General features: G+C 35.7%; 3 protein-coding genes and 1 long non-coding RNA gene across 8 annotated transcripts in view; 2 read left to right on the top strand and 2 right to left on the bottom strand.

Annotated features, from left to right (window-relative positions):
- The window catches only part of LOC125645494 (serine-rich adhesin for platelets-like), a 275,270-nt gene that overhangs the window by 68,449 nt on the left and 179,201 nt on the right, over positions 1 to 27,620 (top strand). The gene's annotated exons all lie outside the window — the stretch shown is intronic.
- Positions 8,269 to 27,620, bottom strand: part of LOC125683914 (scavenger receptor class F member 1-like) — a 223,124-nt gene continuing 203,772 nt past the window's right edge. Inside the window, exons 1-6 of one of the 2 annotated variants that reach the window (XM_056158198.1) lie at positions 16,410 to 16,797; positions 16,222 to 16,286; positions 15,935 to 16,069; positions 15,519 to 15,653; positions 15,378 to 15,410; positions 8,269 to 9,678 (exon numbers count right to left, since the gene is read on the bottom strand). In XM_056158198.1, coding sequence (XP_056014173.1) covers positions 9,302 to 9,678; positions 15,378 to 15,410; positions 15,519 to 15,653; positions 15,935 to 16,069; positions 16,222 to 16,286; positions 16,410 to 16,477 — 813 coding nt within the window. In that variant the 5' untranslated portion in view covers positions 16,478 to 16,797 and the 3' untranslated portion in view covers positions 8,269 to 9,301. Of the gene's footprint in view, positions 9,679 to 15,377; positions 15,411 to 15,518; positions 15,654 to 15,934; positions 16,070 to 16,221; positions 16,287 to 16,409; positions 16,798 to 27,620 lie in introns of those variants that run through there. The other variant, XM_056158181.1, reaches the window with a different exon arrangement.
- Positions 8,567 to 27,620, top strand: part of LOC125677708 (uncharacterized) — a 64,954-nt gene continuing 45,900 nt past the window's right edge. For all 4 annotated transcript variants that reach the window (XM_056158207.1, XM_056158212.1, XM_056158218.1 and 1 more), the window contains exon 1: positions 8,567 to 8,688. The gene's annotated coding sequence lies outside the window, so the exon portion shown is untranslated. The remainder of the gene's footprint in view (positions 8,689 to 27,620) is intronic.
- LOC130052664 (uncharacterized) lies at positions 24,681 to 26,861 on the bottom strand. The gene is made up of 3 exons (XR_008801038.1): positions 26,817 to 26,861; positions 25,611 to 25,675; positions 24,681 to 25,158 (listed from the first exon to the last, which is right to left on the bottom strand). It is a non-coding gene; the product is annotated as an uncharacterized LOC130052664 (long non-coding RNA).

A 27,620-nucleotide genomic window follows, 5' to 3' on the forward strand; every position in this document is an offset into this window, starting at 1 on the left:
AAAGCAGAGGTTTTTTGTATTCAGTAGTGAGGTTGATTTCAATTCAAATTCAGAATGGAGAGATTGTAAATCCCAACTAGCCAAAGAAACACATGTACAATTGAAAGCATACATTAGGAAGGTATTTTAAAAAGATGGTCATTATACATTCGCAGTTATGATAACTTTAAAAGTGAATGCTGCTTGTCTACAACAGTGAAATTAACTCATTTGTTAACATGAGAGTTGTACATTTCATGTTACAAGTGCAAAGGAATATATCAACAAGATCCTAAGGCATATTCTGTAAATTTAACAAAAACTTTCTACATAAGCTCATCTGGTTTACAAAAAACACAACTATTATCTACATAAATCATACTTCAATCTTCTTCCAGTTCCATGAAAAGATGAATGATAATACATATATAAAACTGACATAATGAAAGAGACATATATGTACAAGGATTTGCCATTATGCAGTGTAACTACTGTTGTTTATATGTAATTTAACTGTTTTAAAATCATCCTCAAAGAAGGATATGCCGATAAAAGTCTGTGAGTATGATATATTCCCACAGAACTACTGTAGCAATAGCAACAGGTTCTTTGTCACCAAAGGACAAAAGTAAAATAAACTCGATATCGACCTCTTCAGGGTCCGCAACTGAGGTTGTAGCTGCGACTTCTGCAGCTGTTGTAGCTGCGACTTCTGCAAAGCCTGTGGCTGCAGACACCACCAAATCGTCTGGGAGACGTGACGCGTCTCCACGGAAAAACAAATCAAGACATTATATCGATCGACTGCCAAAGGGGGTGAGAGATCCCGTCGGTGTACACTCTCCGTCACGAGTTCAGAGTCTTTCTCCAAAAAGAATAAAGGGAGGATATCCCCGGTGAGACATAAAAAGTCATGGATTATCCAACATTTATTCAATGGAATTGTCGAGGTTTTAGAGTAAATTTCAATGAACTATCGTTACTCATTCAGAAACATAACCCGGTAGCCATATGTTTACAAGAAACACATTTGAAAAACACAGATAAGATAAATATTTAAAACACCATACCATGTATAACCATTATGCTCAAACAGACAGGGCCTCTGGCGGTTCTTCAATAGAAGTCCATAAAAACTTCATTCATAGCCAAATAAATCTGAAAACAAATCTTCAAGCAATAGCAACCCGTCTTTCTCTTGTTAAAACAATGATCCTTTGTTCTGTATATATCCCTTAAAAACTTCCCAACTACAATCTCGGAAACTCATAGATATAATACAACAACTTCCAGCCCCTTTCATACTTATGGGCGATTTCAACGTCCATAACCCGCTATGGGGTAGTGATAAGATAACAGATAAAGGTACAAAAACTGGAAGATGCAATATCTCACCACAATCTTTGTATTTTAAACGACGGTTCTAACACGTATCTTCATCCAGGCAATGATTCATATTCTTCAATCGATATTAGTATAGTTGATCCCTCTTTACTTTTGGATTTAAACTGGTCTGTACATGATGATCTGTGCGGAAGCGATCATTTCCCTATTATTTTTAAAGCAAATACTCCACCAGAAAACAATAACGTTAAACAATGGAAACTCGACAAAGCTGATTGGCCATGTTTCGAAGCTCTGTGTCTTCAAGATATCGTATCTAAAAAGTTAGAAAACCACTGATACCCCATTCAAAAATCTACTGAAACTTGATTACAAATAGCAAATAAATGCATACCTAAGACCCTGACAAATTCTACTAAAATAAAAAACCATGGTTTACAGAGAAATGCAGTGAAGCAATTAAAGCTCGCAAAAAAGCAGACTATTCAATAGATCACTAACGTCCTTAAATCTGAATAATTTCGTATATATTGAGCAAAGGATCGTAGAACCATAAATATAAATAAACGAAAATCCTGGAAAATATTTGTATCAAATCTAAATTCGCATACTCCTATGAATAAAGTTTGGAATGAGATAAGGAAAATAAAAGGCAAAGGTTCCGGTAAAAAATAACACCTAAAGGTAGGAATTCAAAAAGTCACAGATAAGAAAGATATATCTAATAGTATAGCTAATACTATTTCTAAAAACTCGTCAAAAGACAACATGAGTCCAAATTTTATTTCGAACAAAAGTAAAAAAAAGAACAGAAAACCCTGGATTTTACATCTGAAACCAATGAGAGTTATAAGAACCATTTACTTATGATGACTTGTTGAAATATCTAGGAAATTATCATGATACAGCTGTAGGCCCGGATCAGATCATTATCAAATCATAAAACATCTTCCTAAACCTACCAAAGAATGTCGTCTGCAAATTTTTTAAACATGATCTGGGAAAGTGGTAATTTCCCATCTTCCTGGCCACAAACTACAATTATTCCTATTCCAAAACAGGGAAAGGATCACTGAGATCCTAATAATTATCGAACAATAGCCTTAAGATGTGTATGTAAAATAATGGAACGGATAATCAATGAACGCTTGGTATGGTTTCTCGAAACCATTGACATTCTAACTGATATACAATGTGGTTTCAGGAAAAATCGAAGCACAATCGACCAGTTAGTAAGGCTTTAAACCTATATCTGAGATGCCTTTGTTAACAAAGAGTATGTCGTCTCTATATTTTTTTGATTTAGAAAAAGCATACGATACCATATGGAAATACGGTATCTTAAAAGATCTTCATAATATAGGCCTTAAAGGGCATTTACCAAACTTTATATCTTTAAGTGATAGACATTTCAATGTTCGCCTAGCATCTACATTCTCAGACAATTTCGAACGAGAAATGGGCGTGCTACAATGGAGTATTTTATTAGTTACATTATTTAGTCTAAGAATAAACAGCCTAGCTGATATTCTTAAAAACGACTTCCATAGAAGTTTATATGTCGATGACTGTTCCCTGTTATAAATCTAAAAACATGAACTTCATTGAGCGAAAACTACAGTTATGTCTAAACAAAATCCAAAATTGGGCTGATGTAAATGGTTTTAAAATTTCCAAAACTAACACTGCATGCATACATTTCTGTTCGAAGCGGAAACACCACAATGATCCTCAATTGCAATTAGATGGTACTCCAATTAAAGTTGTAAAAGAGTTTAAGTTCTTAGGTGTCATTTTTGATAATAAACTTTCTTTTATTCCTCATATAGCAATGCTCAAAGAGAAATGTACAAAAGCTCTTGATATAATTAAAGTTTTGCAAACACAAAATGGGGAGCAGATAAAAATAATCTTCTACATTTGTATCGCTCTCTAATCCGGTCTAAACTAGACTACGGCTGTATAGTATATGGTGCTGCAAGAACATCCTATATCAAAGCCCTCGATGTAGTTCACCATCAAGGACTTCGACTGTGCACAGGAGCTTTTCGAACCTCTCCTGTAGACAGTTTATATGTTGAGGCCAACGAACCACCTCTCGATTTACGTAGAATGAAACTTTCATTACAATAAATTGTTAAATTAAAAGCTAATATTGACAATCCTGCATTTAACTGCGTTTTCCATCCGCAGTTTGAACATTTACATGACAAAAAACAAGAAGTGCATAAGATCAATCGGTCTACGAGTTGAAAAACATATACGTGATTCTAACTTACCTTTGGACATCGTAAAACCCCTATCACCTTCTGAAATACCACCATGGAAATTACTAAAACCCAAAGTAGACACATCACAAATTCCGCCATTTCAAGCAAAAATTATCCGAAATAAAACAATCCAAACATAATACAACTGATATCTATACAGATGGTTCAAAAGACCAAAATAAAGTCGCTGCTGTTGCAGTAATCACAAACGACGTTTTCTCTGCACGACTGCCAAATAAAGCAACAATTTATACCGCCGAAGCAAAGGCTATTCAACTTGCGTTTGAATACATAAAAACTTCTAATGACAAACATTTTACTATATTCTCAGACTCCCTATCATGTCTTCAGTCAATAAACAACTGGAATATTGATCATCCAAATATTTTAGATATCTTACACCGGTACTATCTTTTAACTAAACAAGGTAAAATAGTTGAGTTCTGCTGGATCCTAACTCACATTGGTATCCATGGCAACACCAAAGCGGACAAAGCGGCCAAAAATGCACTTCAAGGTGATATTGTACACTTCAAAGTTCCATACACTGATTTTATATATTTCATAAAACTATATGTTAATTCTCTTTGGCAAATCTATTGGGATTTCTTTGACACAAGTAAACTTTATTCTATTCAAAACAAAGTAAACAGATCGTGTAACATCGTAATGAAACGCCAAGACGAAGTGAGTATTTTAAGAATACGCATCGCACATTCAAAATTGACCCATTCGTACCTACTAAACAGAGAACCTCAACCTGAATGCATATATTGTGACTGTCCATTAACTATACATCACATTCTTTTTTAATGTGGTGATTTTACGCCCATACGAAACATCCTTTTTGATTGTGTTCAATCAATGAAAGAACTTTTTACAAATATCGAGAATCATTATATTATACAATATTTACAAGAATGCGACTTTTACAGAAAATTTTGAAAACTTTTATAATACAACTGTTTATATACACGACAGTCCCTTCATTCGTTTATGACGTCGTTATGTACGTGAAATGTTAGGACGCCTTTATGACGTCAGACTATTTCAAAACTATTTTGAAATGTAACGCCTGAGGATTATAAAATGAAAGCGCTTGGGTTTATTTTTTTTTAACTTTGTGTACTGTTTATTCTATTTCTTTTAATATTTTATACCGAACACTGTGATTTTTTAAAAACACAATTTGGATATATATATATATATATATATATATATATATATATATATATATATTATATATATATATATAATCCAAATAGAAAGAGTTGATATTACACAGTCAAAATAATTCAATAAAAAAGCAGGAAAATATACAGTTCCAAAATATATTTAAATCACTAGCGCTTTCTGGATTTTAACATCCATCCTCAGGTGAATACAAATTAATAATGAATACAAAGCTGTTTATCTTAGAGACGTCTATTGTGACGTCATGACGTAATGATAGTCTTTGCGAGGAGGTAATAGATACATGACGTCATAATACAAAAGTTCGGAAAAGGTGACTTGGACAAAATAAGCATGAACATTTACATGATAAAAGTTGATGAATTAAGAGGTTTAACAATCAGAATTTTTCATATATGCATTGATTAAAGTTTGTTTAGTTTAGGAGAAAACAGTTTAATGAAATAGTTTTCTTTAGCAAGACTCATGGACGTTGATTCTGTTTTAAGTTTATAAAATGGAAATACGCTGTAGTTGCCTCTAGCACAGGTGTCAAAGTGTTCACTGCATGGGGTATTTCTTGTACTGGGATCGTTAATTTGTTGACGATGGACACGCATCCTCGCTGTTAGTTGTGTTCCGGTTTGTCCAATATATTCCTCGCCACACCCGTTGCAAATAATGCAGGATAGTAAGTTTTTCGACTTGCATGACATGTTATGTATATTTAATTGCTGTTATAAAGTTTAGAAATTCATTTCAAAATTAAGGATTATCTCCCTCATGCATAGCTCTTATCATTGGACGAATTTGGCTCCACTTTTTTGGCACGCTGTTTTTTTTGGTATATTTAGCTCTAAAATTTCATAGTCATTTCGGATTTCAAACATTTCGGTTGAGCATCACTGAAGAGATATTATTTGTCGAAATGCGCATCTGGTGCATCAAAATTGGTACCGTATAAGTTTTACATTATGACCCCTGGGTCGAGGCCTCTGCTGGTGGACTGTTAGTCCCCGAGGGTCTCTACAGCCCATTAGCTAAGTACTTCGTTACTAGCTTGAAAATACGGATGTATATTTAATTGCTGTTATAAAGTTTAGAAATTCATTTCAAAATTAAGGATTATCTCCCTCATGCATAGCTCTTATCCTTGGACGAATTTGGCTCCACGTTTTTGGCACGCTGTTTTTTTTGGGTATATTTAGCTCTAAAACTTCATAGTTATTTCGGATTTCAGACATTTCGGTTGAGCATTACTGAAGAGACATTATTTGTCGAAATGCGCATCTGGTGCATCAAAATTGGTACCGTATAAGTTTTACATCATTTACAGTAAAAATATTTTCCGCATTTAAAAGTAATAGAAGGTCCTGTTTTTAGGAAGGGACATGTACCACACCTTGAGTCACCACATGTAGAAACTGCGTATTTTTCAGGCGTTGAATTGAATTTGGCTTTTGTTTATAATTTTTTCAAGTTAGATGGTTGTCTTTGGCTGTGAAGTAGGTCGGATTTGGGAATAATTTTTTGAAGTTCTAAATCACGCTCGATAACTGTAAAATTCTTCTTAGCTTCCTGAAAGATATTTATATGTTTTGGGTTGTAAGTTGTCATAAATGGTATTAGGAAAGGATCGCGTTCTTTTTCTCTTGTTGTTCTAAGTGTATGCTGTGGAATTTTCTTTGCTTCATTTATGGCTGAAAGAATGAGTGTTTCCGGATAATTCTGCGCAGTAAGAAATATTTTCAATTCTGCCAGTCTTTGGTCTTTAGTATTTTCATCTTTAACAATAGTGCAAATCCTTCTGGCCAAATTGTACGGGATATTTCTTTTAGTGTGTGTAGGATGACATGATTTGAAATTCAAATATTGGTGTGTGTCCGTTTTTTTTGTAAAATATATCAGTTAGGATGTTGGTTTCATGTTTTATCACCTTGATGTCCAAAAAGGGAATCGAAGTATCACTGTATTCCATGGTAAACTGGATATTTGGATTGAGCGTATTCAACAAATTGTGAAACTTGATCAGGTTTTCTTCGGATTTTCCCCAAAATATAAAACAGTCATCTAGATATCTTTTCCATGAATTCCTCAGATTTTGTCCAAGCTCTTGACTCATTTCCTCATCGTCTTTTCGATATAACATTTCTTCGAAATATCCCATTACTAAAATGCTGTATGCAGGGACCATTTTAGTTCCCATAGCTGTTCCTTTGATTTGTTTGTAGAATTCGCCATCAAAATGAAATGTGTTGTTTTCCAAAATGAATTTTATGGAATCTATAATAAATTCCATTGAGAAATTTCTTGGGATAAGTTCCGGGTGTTTTTCTATCCTAATAGTTATAGCCTCTATTCCAAAGTCATGTGGGATATTTGTATATAAACTCGTTACATCAAACGTTACAAGTAATGTATTCTGGTCTACAATTTCTGGGAGTTTGTTAAGAAAATCCATACTATCCCGAATGTAGCTAGGAACTTTTTGGCATAGATCCTTTAACAAAATATCTATAAAATTACTGAGTCTGTGTGTTGGACATGCAGGTCCAGCCACAATTGGTCGTAGTTTTAGATCCATAGGTTCACTAGTAGTTATGTATGTTTGATTTTGTTCTTCAATAGCGGTCTTGATGTAGTTGCTTTTGTGTATTTTCGGTATAGTTACTAGTTTTCATTTCAAAGTTTGTTAAATAGTCATTTTTTTTTATTGAATTGTGTGTGTGTATATATATATATATATATATATATATATATATGGGACAATCCGTCCCTTCTTCAGGACAAACGAAAAGAATTACATAATGTGGCCAATATCAACAGAGAATAATAACAAAACTACATATGAATACATCTAACACTACAACTACACTAATCTACAAACGTATTTACAACTCGGACTACATGTTTTTGGTATTTAGGCTTGCCAATCAATTTTAGAAGCGGAGCGAATTAGGACATACCTTATTCGTCCAAAGAGCTGATCCAAAATCTCTCTCTCTCTCTCTCTGTGCTGTCTGACGTGTTTCATACCGATTGTTAAGCCGTTCTTGGCACACTGATTTTGACTGCGGATAACTCCGTTTACCTGATCAGGATATAGGGCTCGCGGCGGTTGTGACCGGTCAACAGGGGATGCTTACTCCTCCTCCTCCTAGGCACCTGATCCCACCTCTGATGTGTCCAGCGGTCAGTGTTTGCCCAACTATTTATTTTGTATTGCTTATAGGAATTATGAGACTGATCACTGTTCGTTATCTTCACCTTACACATTAAATATCAGTAACCAGCAATACACATGTGACTTTTCTATGTATAGATCATAGTCGGAAACCCACGGCTGATTACCCGTAGTTCCTCTATCCGTGATGGAGAGAGGAACGAAGCGTAATCAGCCGTGGGTTTCCCACGGTGGGTATAGATGTTGGTACAGATTTAAAAAAAAATTGAAGTTTAATACTATCAAACCCATTATTTCAGAAATAATTAAAGCGTAGGATGACTGAAAACAGTTTTTATTCCAGTTTAATTCAGACATGGTAAATAGGAATATATCAAAAGACAAAGTGAGGAGTTTAAAGTATGCAATTGAAAATTGAAGCAATTTATTTTTTAGATCTAGAAAAAAAAATTAATTGTGAAAATGAAAGACAAATAATTGTGATCTGGGGTAATCAAAGATGTTTCTATAGATATATGAGTTTGTAAAGAACATAATCACAAGGCGTGTCATTCCACAATACACCCGATTGATTCACGTTACCTGTGCATCAAGCATGAATGTGGTAGGGTGTGACGCAATATACACGGGCCTTTTAAATGATCATCGTAAAATGTAGAGAGCGAAACGAAAGTAGAACACAGCAAATACCTGAAGATATTTCACTACTGTAAGTCACACCAGACCTGGGATCTGCAGGTAATTCAGAAGTAAATTCTTATAATAGTATCCTTAAATAAGGTGTACTCTTCTGGCCAGCGTGAATGTCCTAATTTTTTATACCTCTATATGAGTCACTGAGATACTCGGTTCTCGGAAAGGAAAGTACAATGGTGTACTTTACGTCTCCTATCTAGTTAAAGGTCGCATGGTTTAAAATGACCGGTAATGGAAGGGTTAGGAGATTACTGCTTTATAACCCAGTACACATTTTTTCGGAAAACTGGAATCGCCTACAGTTGTGCACAATGTACCATATTTGTATATGTAACATGCTATTTTGAAATATACATAAATACGTAAAATTGATGATTGAAACAGATGAAACACAGGATTACTTTTCTGATGTATTTCATATACAACATACACTGTACACAAACATTGCTACATTAATGTATTATTTGTACATGTTGGATACTCAGAGGTTGAGATGAACATACCTGTTGATGGTATGTCTACACATGTAATTTCAGATTGAAAAAAAAAACAGACAAAATTTAACATATACACTGTCCGTAAAACAGGATATTATACCGACAGTGTATGAAACGGACCTAATTGGATTTAAACGATCACATATACACGGGTGTAGTCAGGGATGGAACGTCCTCATTTTTTCCTGTATAGACGTGTTTTCATATATTTCAAGTTCCTGACTTTGGGCTTGCTTCCCGTTAAGTTCATGAATGTTGCGACAATATCTACCGGAAGTCGTACTCCTCTCCGTATCACTGCGTATGGATTGATATGAACTAAATTCGGAATCAACGTCACAATCTTGTTCCTTTTTCCGCTTGGATTGTTTGTTTCTCTTCACTAATGCTATTATTATAGACACAAAGAACACTATCACGCCAAACACTATTGAACATCCTATTATAATGACTGTTTGTAAGTCCTCTTTGACAGCTGTGGAATGCTCATCCTTTTCTGTGGTGGTGTAAATAAGAATGATATCGGTAATGTTATCTACAAGAGATTTTGTGACATTAGCAGCATATTTCACAAATGTAATTGATTTTGTATTTTATTGTGCGCATTCCAATTTGAAAAAAGTTTTTAATATGCTTTTTGAAGTAGCTACACATCACCGACATCCCGTTATATTGGACAATAATTGCTCATAAACTGACCTTTATCCCCATGACTACCCCAGTACACATCCGTGAGTAACTACATCCGTGATACCAAGGTTAAAAAATACAACAAAACCTAGAAGCATTACAAAATGTAAAACTACGCTGCAGAGATTTAAAATTTGGCTTATCAGTGTACGCGAATGATTTTTAATTTTACCAGACATTCAGTCTGGTAAACAATCTAGCTTTACCAGACCAAAAATAAATCTACTAGACAAAATTTTCTTATGTGCAAAATTCAGTCTTTGCGCTTAATGTTTCTTTATGTTCTTATTCGTTCCACTCAAACGAACATAAATAATTTATAAAATAAACACAAACACGTATAATAGGATGTGAAGCGCTCTGATAGTGCAGTTTAATTATTTCGAAAGACAAAGAAGAGCGATATAGAAAATAATTTGAATATGAAACTTTAAATACCTAAATTTTTGGTAACTGATAGTTTATCATTAATGTTTTCTTTCACATAGCCATCCTTAGCTTTTTCTGACCGCCACCGCCCATGCTTTTTAAACAATCTGTCACTAATACCAGCTGCTGCAGCTGATGTTGCCCCGCCCGACCGTAGGCTATGAAGACCAAACTTGCTCTTATCTAACCCTATTTCTCCAAAAGCATCCAAAACGATTTCTCGTGCCCTCGTATAAGACAGAGGGCGATTATCTCTCCTAATCTTATATGTATTAGTATTTTTACAGAATGTCAAAGATCTGAATAAATATTCTGAGGAACTAACTTCAACATCCAACAATTTAATGTATTCTTCTAAAGTATGAACAGGACAAGTATCACCATGAGTTCTAGCAATACACAACTCATGCCCTTCTTTATAAACATCCGTCTTACTTTTGACAATGTTTATTCTCATGCAAACATTATCAAATGACAAATCACTAAGTTTAACATTTGCCAGCTCAGAAAATCTTAGGAACCCTGCAAAACCTAACAAACACATACATAAAGTGCGCATTTTATACAAATTGTTCGATTTGTATCTCCTAGCCAATAATTTCAAATGATCTGGTGTAATTGGTTCTTTCTTCACAACAGGATTGGAAGTCTCTCTTATCGCACCCTCCTTTGTTAACTTCACTAACGCAGATTCACATGGATCTTTTAGTCCTGCTAACTGATGAGCCCAACTTATAGAATGTGTAGCTAGTTGAATTCTGTTTGATGATTTGTAATCTTTAGCGATAGAAATTAAATATAGAGCCACATGTTCATCCGCTGCGGGTAGTGCAGAAATAGACGGCAGAAAGCATTGAATGCGTACCTGTATTGACTCGATGTATTGCCTGCTCTTGATTTAAGACAGAAAGTTGGTAAAAGGTCCCGTAGCTGTTGTAATCGCTGATCTTCAATCTTTACACTATCGGACCACCTTCCCGTTTTAAATATATCTGAAAAATGTATATAACGGAATACAAAAATTAATTTTAAAACTAGAAAAGTTCTACATATGGTGCACCAGGATCCTTAATCAACTGCAATACACCAAATACATATACATAGATGTATCAGGACCTAATATCATCTGCAATACATCTAACCAATAAAACAATCTGGTGTACCAGGACCAAGCTCATCTGCAATACACCCGAAAACATATCTACATTTCTATACCGAACCCATCATGAATTCGTCAACAGAAACTTGAGCATTCCTTGCATCCAACTTAATTGACAGTATTCCAGAAGTAAAATATTTAGACCCAAACAAACATGTTTTGTTATTACTCTGAATAAGTATGTCTGTACATTTATTAAACAACAAAGCATCTTTAACATACCATCTATATATCGTATCTTTATCAAAAATAAACGGCCAAAAAACGGCAGAGGGCCAGTTTGGAACAATTAAGACCCCAAAAGCTTTGCAGACAATTAGATGTTTAATAGCTCGGACGACCAAGTAAATTGGGGGTACTAACCAATTGTTTTCGTGTTCCCAGTTTTGGGTAAAACAGTCGATGGCTTCTGAGCCAGGATTCCAAAATTTTGAATTATACCGTTCCAGCTTGCAGTTATTATAATTTGCAAATCTGTCAACAGTAAAAGGCCCAAACAAGCTGTTAACAAAGTCAAAAAACGTTACGGTAACACCCCAATCATCATGATCTATGATATTGCTCAGAAAATCCGCTTTCTCATTTTCTAGTCTGGGAATCCATTGAATGTCAATTGAAATTTTTTTTGTTGCTCTACACACATCTTGGAAATATTATAAGCAAGGGATTGTAAATGATGTTTCATACTACCCGACTTAACAATTTTTACGCAACTCTGATTATCAGTGAACCATTTTACTTCTTTGTTCACCAAACTATCTTTAAAGGAAGCTAAAGCTAACTCAATCGCTCTAAGCTCTCTCCACGTAGAGCTCATACTCCTCTCAAACTCTTTCCACATTAAGTGAAACGTTTTTGAATCAGCTTCAACCGTGTAAGCTCCTGAAGCAGAACTACTTGCGTCAGAGTAAATAATGCCACTTTTCTTACTCGGCGTGTGTAAATATCGTGTTTTTTCTGAATGTATACATTGTAGCCAAAAATTACATTCATTTAGAACCTCATTCTTATGCGTAAATACAATATTTTCGTCCCATGACTTTCTAAATGCTATCTCTATAGAAGAGAATCTTGTCATAATGCTACATATGTTACCCATAACTGGTGACATTGACATTATTTTTCCCACAACTCTCGCCAATTGTCTCGCCGTCACTTTAGGAAAACACTTCACCAATTGCTGTAAAGAAGTAACTGTGTCGTCAAGACGTCTTTTGGGCACTGAAATAGAAAAAGACTTTGAATCCCACAAAATTCCTAACCATTCTAAATTCTGAGTTGGATAAAATACTGATTTTTCAATATTGATAAGTAGCCCAAATTCTGATAAACTACTTTTGATGAATTCAGAAACTGACAAACATTCATGTTTAGATGATGCGAATACGAAACCGTCATCTAGGTAAAGATCTATTTTAATTCCCCTTTTTCTCCAGAATTTTACAATAGGTCTTAGACATTTCGTAAAAATAAATGGAGCGGATGACAAACCAAACGGAAGCACGGTATAACAATAAAACTTGTCATTCCATGAGAACCCGAGATATGTTTGGAAACTATCAGATATATCTATATGATGGTAACCGGATTTGAGATCAAATTTTTAGCAATAACAATCTTTTTCAAAATAATCGATGGCTGTTTTCCAATCTTCAAACTTTATTTTTTCATATCTCACATAATTATTCAGTCTACTCAAATCTAGTATCAATCTCTTTTTCGACCAGTTTTCTGCTACGCTGAGAGGACTTACAATATATGGTTTGTTTGTAACTTCTACGACACAACCCGCCTTAATTAACTGAGATATTTCTGATGTGACAAAATCAGCGTTAATTTGTGCAGATTTATTATTTCTAAAATTCATAGACGGTGGTATGGAGACAAAAGGAATTTCATAACCAGAATGTACTATTTTCAAAATATATTGAAAAGCCCCTATTTCCTCCCATTTACTGTAATGCCTTTTTAGACTATGTTTTATACCGCATTCCGTTTTACTCTTTTCAACAACACAAGTCAAACAACCTGTATACTTATCATTGACTTTGAGTGGCCTTTCCCTTTGGACAGTTGGACTTCCAGTGCCCTGTTGCGAAACAGTTGAAACAAACGTCGTACGGCATAGGCTGTCTCCTTGACTGCTTGTTTCTGCCCTGACCGTAGAGAAATGGCTGTTGTTGCTGCTGTTGAAACGCAGGAAAGGGTTGAAAAGTATTATAAGCCCCAGGAAAAGCCAATTGAGCTGGAGATCCCGCTGCTGCTGGTGTTTTTTGCGTCCCATAAGGCTGAAATCTCTTGTTCTGCTTTTGGTGTCTGAGGGCCCTGTTTTCTGCACTGTGGATCTTCTTTTCATCGTCAGAGTTGTCTGCGATTTCGTTACACTGATATTCGTTGACGGTTTTCCACCCTTCGGACTTGATCTTGTGCAGATAATTTTCTTTTAGCTTCTTTGAAATCGACTCTGACTGCTCGGCTTTTAATTGTCCCGAGAAATTTTTAAATTGGGATTGTATAACTCCCGTAAATAATTTGACAATATCTGATACTTCCAGTGTAGAATTCCCTCCTGTGTTTTCTTTTGTCAATCTATCAGTATCTAAAGTCAGCTCGTCACCCGAATCGCCCATATTACGTGTCATAGAGAGAGTAAAAAAGACGTGTTATCTGCACTTAAAAGAGCCTTCGAATGGCTATAAATTTTTCCGCGCTAACAGCGGTCAGTTAAAACCCGTGCTATGAATATTTAAATGTCACCTGACAAGGTGACCAGCATTACAACCAATAGATTACACGTATAAATAAACACGAACACGTGTTATTCTACCTTTAATAAATACATAACTACAAGCCTATAAGGCAAGTGAGAGTACAAAATTTGGTAGCCCAAAATAATGGCAAATAAGATTTTACTAGCCCAAATGCTGTGTAGGAATGATTCAACTTGATTCGAAATTTCAAGTTTAAACATTTTTAATGAGTATAACAAAACAAGTTCAACTCTCTTTCAACTTCTAATTTTGTCATTTCACAGTCAGTATCTTCAGAATTCTCCAATTCTGATTCTTCTAGTTTTTCATAATCATTCTCATCCTAATATAGGTAAAACCAAGGGTTACCGGTAATCTCTAGCTCAGTCACATATTCTGAACATCTGAGGCACTCACTTGTAGTTGTTACTTTGGCGCAAAGTATTTACACCATTTATTATTTTCGTGTCCTTTTACAGATTCAATTCTATAATTATCAGAGCCAGACACGAACTTAAAATTTGCAGTGTTTTCCTTTCTGCACCAGATGCGATATATGAGATCATCATTGTATTCAAATCAGGGCCGGTTTCTTAGAGGCAACTTTCTCTGTAAGAACGGGTTGTTTCAATGATTTCCTACCAGGAATTGCACATTCTTTATATTTTAGTAGGGGACCATAATCCCCGCCGGATATATATAACTGGCCTACAGGGCATGTGCGTCAATAATACTTGGTAGCCCGATCCCGATTTTACTAAACACGGTTATCGACGGGCCTACTGCTTAATTTCGAAGACTGAACATTTTTTATCGACTGAAATTCATATATTTACCCTGTTTTACATTGCGTATACACGTTTATATGGAAAAATTGAAGTAGTTTAACATGTTTAATACAGGAAATACTATAAACAAAACAAAAACACAATACCGGACATTTGATCAGAAACTATACAAACTTTAACCGGACCGATCCATTTTTTTTTTTTACCGGAAATGTCCGACGGTCCGACGGTCCGACGTATTTCACATACTCTGGTCACTTATTTTCGCTGAACTTTACCTTGTTTGTAATTAATATATATGCTTTTAATATAATATATGGATTAATTAACGAAATTGATTTCATAACGGTTTAGTTACGTTTCAAACTAAAGCAATCATCTAATTATATTGATCACTCGAAAGTTAAACAGTACTTACCCTTTTCTGTTGTCGTGTGAATCAGAACGTTCTCTGTGTATTTTAAAAGAAAGTTAGCGACAATAACAACAATACAACTATAAGAAAATCATATTGCATTATTCTACGTATTTCAAAGATTTTATACTTATATTTGGTTACCTGTACTGGGTTGACACCCCATTATATGACTACATAGTGTCTTGGTACAATTGCACTCAGAGTGACATTTCCCTCCATAATTAGGATATCTACAGGGCAGCGAGCAATCCCTCCCGTGATACCCAGCTTCACAACCTGCACCAATGTTTTCATAGACTTCAAATAAGTCACATTTATAAATGTTGTGCAGAAATTTAGAATTTGGATTCCTTCTTATTTTTACAATGTATGGTTTCTTATTGATACACGCATACATGTACCTAATACTAAACGCCTCAATTCATAAATTACACCAGAGTGAACCATTGGTATTACTTGTATATTACTAAGACACTATTCTATATTACTATATGGAACTGATTGAATGATGGAATAGTAATGTTATAAACTTGAGCGATACATTTACCGATACTCACTTGTTTTACTGATACACCCCTTATCGCTGGTACAGTATTCTGCCGTACAATTACATTTTTTCTGACATCGCTCGCCATAGCCTGGGTATCTACAGGGCAGGGAACATTTATGACCGTGATATCCAATTGGGCAACCTAAAAATTGTGTTTGAATTCAACATCATTCCAATAAAAGAAAATCAATGATATTTATATTGAAAATTTATTTACACACTTTAGATAATTTTTCAAACTGTAAATCATTGATGTAATTCGTTTGACGTCAAATTGTAAAATGATTGGATTACTTTGGCACTGATGAGAGTCCTCATCCCAGTAAAACCCAGGAAGACAGCTGTCTCTACTGTTGTTCCTATACGTAAATAAACATAAAACAGAGAAAGTTTCAATGCTAACGAGGCGAATATCAAACTTCACTTAAAACTAGCACTTTAATATAATTACAGTTAGAATATAATTTAGAAGGTGGACTTACCGTGATGACGCTGTATTTACAGTGACGAGCAGTGTAGATAAAAAGAAAACGACGATATCTTCCATCATTGAATGTTTTATACAAATTTAATATACGGAAGATTTAAAGGACACATCTCGTGTTTCCAAAGTATACAGAATTATATGCATTTTGTCTTCCTTATGCTTATATAAATTAATTGTGATAGTTCGTTCGCTGAAGTATTGCGATAATTAGCCACAATACGGACTTAAATCTAAGCCCCGATTTCAAAAAGCCTAGTTTATTAGATAGATAGTCACGAGGTACAGTGTCGTCACATGCGACCTTCGTCGATCAACTTGTTGTAAAAGTAGTGTTAGATTTTTAAAAACTCGGGTTTTAGGGGCCTAATTTATTTACCATGGATAACATTTATTTCGATGTTGACAAATTTCCCGAGTCTTATATCTTTTAGCCACCAGTGCATACAAATAGCGACCCAAATGTAACGAGGAAAGCGAGTATGAACTCTGCAAAAATTTGCGAGTAAATAATGTTTACATGGGATCACTGTCTAAACACAATTTGGTAATGGGATTTTTGTAAACAACTGTAATTAGCGTTGTTGCTTTTCTAAAATAAACAGTGCAATTATCATTAGATTTATTTTTGGAGAAGTTAGATAAGCCTAAAATATGATACGATTATGTATCATTGACAACTAGGCCTACTGTCACGGGTGCATTTCGGGGGGAAAAAAAGATCAAACTTATTGTGAAAATCACAATACTTTTAAATTATTTTATTCAAGTAATTTTATTAATCATTATTTTTTATTATCTACACGTTGTTCCTTAGGAAGTGGGAGCGCGGTGTGCTGTTGTAAACGGTCGAGGCTATCTGGTACCGCTTACAGGGTGACGACCACGAGTTATCTCATCTTATGTAGGTACGAGTTATCCCTCGTGCCAATTTATAATTCACAATGATTCGTACGAATAATCGTCGTGTGTCAATTCTTTTATACTTATTTCTTGATAGACCAATATTAGGTAAAATAGGTCCTGTTGGAGCTCCATTGTGGTTGGCAAACACATGTATATTTATTATCAATTACGTAGGAAACATGAATACTTTCAATCATATTCAAATCAATCGGTTCTAAAAATGAGAAGCACAACACTGTTGATTATTTAAAACTCAGATTTTCGACACAACCCGCGTCTAAATCAAGAGACATATATTACATAAGCAAGTATCAAAAAACCCTGACAAATATTAATAATCTACGTTGTTAACAAGAATGATACACTGTTGCAGTGAATTGAGAAAAATGGTAATTCTATGCATAAACATATAATTTTTTTTAATGCATATTAGGTACCGTGTGTTATAATGGATGTATTAGCATCACACCCTCCCCAAAGTATTAGACTGATATTTCTAAATCATTGATGTACAAATTTCGGGCAGAATATTTTAAAATCTTGATACACCATTAGAACGTCGTAGTATTCATAATTTCACGGAATGTTGTGACAGCACATTGATATAAAATACGCTTAATTACAATTAACAATGTGTACACTTTAAATCAACTTGAAATGTTATTTTCCATAGAGGATATGAAGACTTTTACATATTTCTTGTTTGAAAACTGATATTCCTATTCTTCAAACAAAGACCACGGAATTTGGACAAACGCAGTTGTCTTGACTGTCTAGCCTGTACATATCATATGGGTGGTAAATATTCAGGGCGGCGACTTTGATTTCAGAAATGCAATGGTGATTATTTCAAATTTGTAGGAAATTGTGAAATATTTATTAGAACATCATAACTGTCATTAAGAACGGCGTAGTGTCATTTCGTAAATGAAATGAATACATGTAAAATGATATTTTTTGTAAAAGACAACCCGAGGTTTAAGAACAAGTTCTCATTAAGTAAGACGATTTTCTATGCACAAGAATCTGCGTCACGTAGATCTTTTTACACAAGAAAATAGCAGCAAAATATAATGACGTTTTTCCAACTTTCCCAGAAGTAAGAGATGGAAGTCACAAACATTGTATAATCACCAGTTTATGACCATAAATGTCAATATTCAGTGGCGTAGCTTCCATTGAGGCAACCGAGGCAGCTGCCTCGGTAAAAAAAAAAAACACCAAAAAAAACCTTTTACGTTGTTAAAATGTCGATAGCTTCTGCGCCCCCCAGACCCCCTGCCTCGGTAATATTATAACTCAAGCTACGCCTATGATATTGACTATCTAAAAGCAATCGATTTTGTTTTTAAATCTTGTGCACTTTCAGACATGCAGTACCGATACATATTATATACTCCACTTTTCAATTAATTCCTGATGTCTTCTGTACTTCATTGTCTATAATAGCAGTAGTGTTATTTATTCGTACTAGTTATTTTAATTGAAACCAAAACTGTACAGAACTTCAATTTTATCAATGTATTGAACTTTCTAATTTTCAGTTAATTGATGATAGTAGTTTATAACGTTTAATTTGTCAGATGCGCAAGATATGCTATGGTCTATGTTGTAACATACTATGGGTACCAACATAAAGAACCTTCCCTTTAACAGGTACCAGATTATAAAGCACTTTTTCTAACTGGTACCAGATTATAAAGCACTCTCCCTCTAACAGGTGCCAACTAATAAACACTCTCCCTCTAACAGGTATCAGATTATAAAGCACTCTCCCTCTAACAGGTACCAACTAATAAACACTCTCCCTCTAACAGGTACCAACTTATAAAGCACTCTCCCTCTAACAGGTACCAGATTATAAAGCACTCTCCATCTAACAGGTACCAACTTATAAGGCAACCTCCCTCTAACAGGTACCAACTAATAAAGCACTCTCCCTCTAACAGGTACCAACTAATAAAGCACTCTCCATCTAACAGGTACCGACTTATAAGGCAACCTCCCTCTAACAGGTACCAGATTATAAAGCACTCTCCCTCTAACAGGTACCAACTAATAAAGCACTCTCCCTCTAACAGGTACCAGATTATAAAGCACTCTCCCTCTAACAGGTACCAAATAATAAAGCACTCTCCCTCTAACAGGTACCAACTTTTAAGGCAACCTCCTTCTAACAGGTACCAATTTATAAGGCAACCTCCCTCTAACAGGTACCAACTAATAAAGCACTCTTCCTCTAACAGGTACCAATTTATAAGGTAACCTCCCTCTAACAGGTACCAGATTATAAAGCACTCTCCCTCTAACAGGTACCAACTAATAAAGCACTCTCCCTCTAACAGGTACCAACTTATAAGACAACCTCCTACTAACAGGTACCAACTAATAAAGCACTCTCCCTCTAACAGGTACCAGATTATAAAGCACTCTCCCTCTAACAGGTACCAACTAATAAAGCACTCTCCCTCTAACAGGTACCAACTTATAAGACAACCTCCCTCTAACAGGTACCAACTAATAAAACACTCTCCCTCTAACAGGTACCAACTTATAAGGCAACCTCCCTCTAACAGGTACCAACTAATAAAACACTCTCCCTCTAACAGGTACAAACTTATAAGACACTCTCCCTCAAACAGGTACCAGATTATAAGGCACTCTCCCTCTAACAGGTACCAAATAATAAAGCACTCTCCCTCTAACAGGTACCAACTTTTAAGGCAACCTCCCTCTAACAGGTACCAATTTATAAGGCAACCTCCCTCTAACAGGTACCAACTAATAAAACACTCTCCCTCTAACAGGTACCAACTTATAAGGCACTCTCCCTCAAACAGGTACCAGATTATAAAGCACTCTCCCTCTAACAGGTACCAACTAATAAAGCACTCTTCCTCTAACAGGTACCAACTTATAAGGCAACCTCCCTCTAACAGGTACCAGATTATAAAGCACTATCCCTCTAACAGGTACCAACTAATAAAGCACTCTCCCTCTAACAGGTACCAACTTATAAGACAACCTCCCTCTAACAGGTACCAACTTATAAAGCACTCTCCCTCTAACAGGTACCAACTTATAAGGCACTCTCCCTCAAACAGGTACCAGATTATAAAGCACTCTCCCTCTAACAGGTACCAACTAATAAAGCACTCTCCCTCTAACAGGTACCAACTTATAAGGCACTCTCCCTCAAACAGGTACCAGATTATAAAGCACTCTCCCTCTAACAGGTACCAACTAATAAAGCACTCTCCCTCTAACAGATACCAACTTTTAAGGCAACCTCCCTCTAACAGGTACCAACTAATAAAGCACTCTCCCTCTAACAGGTACCAACTTATAAGGCAACCTCCCTCTAACAGGTACCAGATTATAAAGCACTCTCCCTCTAACAGGTACCAACTAATAAAGCACTCTCCCTCTAACAGGTACCAACTTATAAGACAACCTCCCTCTAACAGGTACCAACTAAAAAAACACTCTCCCTCTAACAGGTACCAACTTATAAGGCAACCTCCCTCTAACAGGTACCAACTAATAAAACACTCTCCCTCTAACAGGTATCAACTTATAAGGCACTCTCCCTCAAACAGGTACCAGATTATAAAGCACTCTCCCTCTAACAGGTACCAACTAATAAAGCACTCTCCCTCTAACAGGTACCAACTTATAAGACAACCTCCCTCTAACAGGTACCAACTAATAAAGCACTCTCCATCTAACAGGTACCAACTTATAAGGCACTCTCCCTCTAACAGGTACCAACTAATAAAACACTCTCCCTCTAACAGGTACCAACTTATAAGGCACTCTCCCTCAAACAGGTACCAGATTATAAAGCACTCTCCCTCTAACAGGTACCAACTAATAAAGCACTCTCCCTCTAACAGATACCAACTTTTAAGGCAACCTCCCTCTAACAGGTACCAACTAATAAAGCACTCTCCCTCTAACAGGTACCAACTTATAAGGCAACCTCCCTCTAACAGGTACCAGATTATAAAGCACTCTCCCTCTAACAGGTACCAACTAATAAAGCACTCTCCCTCTAACAGGTACCAACTTATAAGACAACCTCCCTCTAACAGGTACCAACTAAAAAAACACTCTCCCTCTAACAGGTACCAACTTATAAGGCAACCTCCCTCTAACAGGTACCAACTAATAAAACACTCTCCCTCTAACAGGTACCAACTTATAAGGCACTCTCCCTCAAACAGGTACCAGATTATAAAGCACTCTCCCTCTAACAGGTACCAACTAATAAAGCACTCTCCCTCTAACAGGTACCAACTTATAAGACAACCTCCTACTAACAGGTACCAACTAATAAAGCACTCTCCCTCTAACAGGTACCAACTTATAAGGCAACCTCCCTCTAACAGGTACCAACTAATAAAGCACTCTCCATCTAACAGGTACTAATTTATAAGGCAACCTCCCTCTAACAGGTACCAGATTATAAAGCACTCTCCCTCTAACAGGTACCTACTAATAAAGCACTTTCCCTCTAACAGGTACCAACTTATAAGGCAACCTCCCTCTAACAGGTACCAATTTATAAGGCAACCTCCCTCCAACAGGTACCAACTAATAAATCACTCTTCCTCTAACAGGTACCAGATTATAAGGCAACCTCGCTCTAACAGGTACCAGATTATAAATGGAGGATATTTTATAATCTGGTACATGCTGCAGGAAGTGTGCTTTGTAAGTTGGTACCTGTTAGAGGGAGGATACTTTATAGAATCTGGTACCTGTTAGAAGGAGGATGCTTTATAAGTTGGTACCTGTTAGAGGTAGTGTACTTTATAATCTGGTACCTGTTAGAGGGAGAGTGCCTTATAAGTTGGTACCTGTTAGAGGTAGGGTGCTTTAAAATCTGGTATCTGTTAGAGGGAAGATGCTTTATGATTTGATGATAAAGCATTTTATCTCAAAGAGGTACCAAGTTATACAACACCCTAACTCTAACAGGAAGCAGTGTATGCTAGGACTAAAATAATTATAGCTTCTCCCAAAGTAGAACTTCTATTGTGCTTATCAAAAACAATCGTTGTCAATAGTACAGTGTACTTGGGATCAGCTGGACTTGTTACACTACAGAAATCATGGAACACACTGTTCCATGGTGTACTTGTTTGGTTGTGAATCCCAGATGATGTTTAACAACTTGTTCAACACCTTGTTTGAAATGAAAAGACTTGTAAAGTTTACAAATTTATTATAGCACAAGTCAATATTGTTTTAGAGTAGATGATAACAAGTAATAAGTTTTCCAATAAAAATAAATGAGTACAAGCAGAAAAGGTTACATAGGGTGTTTTTCTGATGCCATTTCTAGAATAAAGTGCACCGCCACGGCACATGATACGTCCGTCACATATTGTTAACAGTATAGATTGTACCCATTAAAACATTTTTTTTATATCACCTTAATTAAATGTCACAGTGACCTTAAAGTAGGATGCGACACACCTTCTACCTCAGATGCATTAGTTGACCAATTTTGGTGATTCTAGGTCTAATAGTTTTCAAGTTATGAGCCGGACAAGTTTTTGCCATATATGGCCATATCTTCTTAATGAAAAGTCACAGTGACCTGGTTTTAATGTGCGACACACCTTTTACCCAAGATGTATCTACAGACAAAGTTTGATGATTCTAGGCCTTGTAGTATTTAAGTTACGGGTCGGACACGAAAAAGCTAACAGACGGACGGACAGACGGACGGACATGAACACCATACCATAATACGTCCCGTCTTAAGACGGGCGTATAAAAAGGCTTTAAATAGTATCAGCCATCATCAGGCTGTCACATATTTTCTTTCCATGAATAAAAGCTCCTAAACTTAAAAGTGACAGGAGGCCGGTAGATAGACAACTAGAGCTCTGCAGAAAATATTTCCCCAAAATTGACCATGATCAACAATCTGTAAATATTCTAAAACACCAAAGAAGTTATTTACAAAGACCCTAACTTCAAAACTGTGAGAGGAGTTAAAAGGTCAAACCGTCATTTATTTAATACATGTATATTTCCTCAAAAACTGACTCGGTTAAACCTGTAATTTTCAACAACAAAAAATTAAACAAAAATCAAAATCATAGCCACATACACATTTTCCATACCCATACAAATACTCTGTAGAATAAGGTTCTCAGTTGAATATTGGGAGAAATTTGACAAATCATGTACTTTCTATGTAATGTTTCCTCAAAATACTCAGTTCAAGAATCTGTAATTTTCTCAAACAAGGTTTTCCTATTAAGTGAACCTACAACCTTGACCTTAAAAAACAATAAGCATCTTCCTTTTATGGTGATCAAATGTACCAAGTTGTAAGATTCTGGAGCTTACGGTTCAGTCTGTATCCCATCTTACAAGATCCGGACAGACAACACCATACCATAATATGTCCAGTCTCTGACGGGCAAGTACCATAATAAGAAAATCTAAAGTTATGACCCTAACAAGCTTTCACAAACTATAAAACATGAGGTGTTTGTAAAACATATAAGCCCCCATGGTGCAAAATTGAAAAGGGTTATACACATGCATAATTTGATTGATAGTAGTATCATCAATTCGAAATATTGAGCTAACAATATCTTCCTATGTCAGGAGTGGATTGACCAAGTGACCTAAATATCAATAGGGGTCATCTACTCCTTATGCTGTACCAGGTTTGGTGTCAATCAAGCAAATAATTCTTAAAACATAAGAGACAATATATTACTATGTCCAGTTTACCCCTTGACTTTTGACCATGTGACCTCAAATCTACTCCTTGAGATGTACCAGTGTACCAAGTTTGATGTCTGTCAAGCAAAGGGTTCTCAAGATATTGAGCAGGCAGTGTCTTCCTATGTCCAGAGTAGATTGACCCTTGACATTTCGACCTGAAAAACAATTGGGGTCCTCTTCTTTTCATAACTAACCCACATATGAAATATATTACGATCAAGTGAATGGTTCTTAAGATATTAAGCGGACAACATGTGGTCTACCGACCGACCAACAGGTGCAAACCAATATGCCCCTCTTCTTTGAATGGGGGCATAAATATAGTGTTATAACACTAAAAGGCTTCCATACATCTAAAAGTAACATAGGGCAAGGCTAACTATAGAAACATTGAGATAGCCTAAACACTTAAACTCTGAAAAAGTAATACCTGATACTACCCTGAACCAAGTAAATTGACTCTGCTAAGGTATTTACATATTATAATGTAAAATCTAAATAGTTCCCTAACTCAATGCTATGTTCATTTCCTACTCTATGTAAAAGATAAGAGGTGAACACGAAATTCATGTGAAAAGTACAAACCTTAGGGTTCTTTAACCTAGCAGAGTGAGTAAATCTGAGTCATCTCCTTATATAGGGCTGACAAAATCAATGGGATACTAAATATAAATGCTCAATCTGATAACCCAGGATTAAGCCTCTTGGCCAATGAAATTGCAGAAAACAAATTATGTTCAGGAAGACTGGCATAATGGCAGGTATAATGAATTACATAGCACAGTGAAAGGTAAACATGTGAAACATTAAGATATTTCCTTTATAAAATCTTAAATGTAAAGTTTGAAAAGGTTGCATGTATAGTACAATGTATGCCAGTGGATTTGAAAATGACCTGAATCAATGCTCTTTCTATTTGGTACAAAACATATATAGTTATGATTAATCATTATATCATTGGGTAAAGGCGGCAGTCTGCTTCCCTTAAGGATGTATTCTAAACAGTGGATGCAATCAAAATCTCTGCCTCCACAAACATAATATCTTTGAAGTATTGGATGTGTGTGTTCATATTCTGTCCAATCCTGTAACATGAAAAACAAGACATAATCTTATTGGCTCATCCTAAATTTAGTATCCTATCAAAGTTTAACTAGTAAATTGCATTCTTCTATTGTGTTATCGAGTATATAAGCTCAAACACAGTATTTATCAAGTTTCTCTGAATAATTAGAATTTATCCTACCATCTCCTACCATTATCTTTTTCCTTTAAATATTGAATATCTTAGACAGAAAATAAAATCATAAAAACTTTATATACCACACAATGCGAAGTCAATATAAAATTACTGGTAAAGAAAGTTCAACTCTTTGACACAAGTATGATGGAAAATTAAAGATAACGGTGATAATGTTTCGAGGATTGTTTTCATCTCTCAAACAAAATACATGTAGAATTTCAGATTGAAAATAGAAGCAATGTTGACTATTTGAAATGACCATATGGAATTTGTGCACCACAAAGATGAACTTACATAATGGATTTTAGCCTAAACAGCCCAAATTCTTCCAAAACCAATGCACACAGTTCTAAACTACCCTGGATGAAAAAATAAAAGAAAAAAAGATTTATATATATATATGTCTGTTCTTAATGTTTGAATATCTTCACACAAATAAAAGATATAGGTTAACAAAGAGGCTCATGGGCCACATCGCTCACCTGAGTCACCCTGGTCCATTTCTAAAGATTTTCCCTATATATTCGCATGTAAAACTTTGGTCTCTATTGTGACCCCATCCTATCCCCAGGGGTCATGATTTGTAACAAGAGGCCCATGGGCCACATCGCTCACCTAAGTCACTTTGGTCCATATCTGAAGACTTTCCATATATATTTCCATGTAAAACCTTAGTCCCTATTATGGCCCAAACTACCCTTTGCATACTTGAATCTACACTATGTCAGAAAGCTTTCATGTAAATGTCAATTTCTTTGGCCCAATGGTTCTTGAGAAGAAGATTTTTAAAGCTTTCTCCTATATTTGTATGTAAAACTTTGACCCCCCCCACTTGTGGCCCCATCCTACCCCCCAGGGGCCATGATTTGAACAAACTTGAATCTGCACTATGTCAGGAAGCTTTCAGGTAAATTTCAGCTCTTCTGGCCCAGTGGTTCTTGAGAAGAAGATTTTTAAATGACCCCACCCTATTTTTTAATTTTTAGATTATCTCCCCTTTGAAAGGAACATGGCCCTTCATTTGAACAAACTTGAAAGCCCTTTACCCAAGGATGCGTTTGGCCATGTTTGGTTGAAATTGGCCCAGTGGTTCTGGAGAAGAAGTCGAAAATGTGAAAAGTTTAACAGACAGACGGACAGACAGACAGACGGACGGACGGACAAACGGACAGACAGACAGACAGACGACGGACAAAAAATGATCAGAAAAGCTCACTTGAGCTTTCAGCTCAGGTGAGCTACAAACTTGAATCTGTACTAGGTCAGGAATCTTTAATGATAATTTCAGGTCCTCTGGCCCAGTGGTTCTTGAGAAGATTTTTAAATGACCCCACCCTAATTTTGTGATTATCTCCCCTTTGTGTCAAGTTTTGGTTGATATTGGCTCAGTGGTTCTGGAAAAGAAGATGAAAATGTGAAAAGTTTATGCCGACGACAGACAACTAACTTTTGATCAGAAAAGCACATTTGAGCCTGAGAATTTTTTTTTTTAGAACTTACTGGCAAAATCTCGGTGCCCTGTAAATGTGATTTCTTACATCCTTACTGGCGGGGTAAAAGCATCTGTTAAATTCTGAGATGGTGTTCCCTGGTGAAATAGTATCCTTTACAAACAGACGGAAATGTCTTTTTGTTTCATCAACGCTTTGTGTGCCCTCGTGTACAAGTAAATGTATTTTTGATATAATAGTCTCATCTACTGGTTGGCTTAATCCTGGAAACTAAGAAAACATTCTAAATGAATACATGTAATTATATAAGGGGATTTGAAACAAAATGTATGCCTCTCTTGCTGAACTTTGCCAACAGAATTTAAGTTTTACAATTTTCATTTATGTATATTGAAAGTTTGATGCCTGTGACATTTGGGAATTACTGACATAGCATAATTTTAGGGATTGTAGCATTGGTGAGAAACACTGCACTGCCACCGGTCTCTAATTTATGAATGGGCTTGTAAATTTTTCAGTTAAAGTTTATAATCTGATTGGACTACTTGTCTGGCAATATATACAGGGCTCGAAATTAATGTATGCCCGTCACTCCATGACTGGTTAAAAGTCTGACTGACTGACTGACATTTGTTTTAGTCAGTCAGATGAGTTAATTTTCTAAAGCATCATTTTGGAAAATATACTTCTGAAAGAAGTAGGTACAGTTTCTAAAGTCATTTGGCCCAAAATATCGATGATTTCACTTGGAGCTCAAACCCTGGCATTCAAATAAGGAATGGATTAGCAAACCCAAAATTTGCTCAGTTTGATCAGCAAAATGATTTGTGTCATATGACGTGAGCTAGAAGTT

The sequence above is a fragment of the Ostrea edulis genome, chromosome 1 (assembly GCF_947568905.1).
Source record: "Ostrea edulis chromosome 1, xbOstEdul1.1, whole genome shotgun sequence".
In the NCBI taxonomy this organism is placed as follows: Eukaryota; Metazoa; Mollusca; class Bivalvia; order Ostreida; family Ostreidae; genus Ostrea; species Ostrea edulis.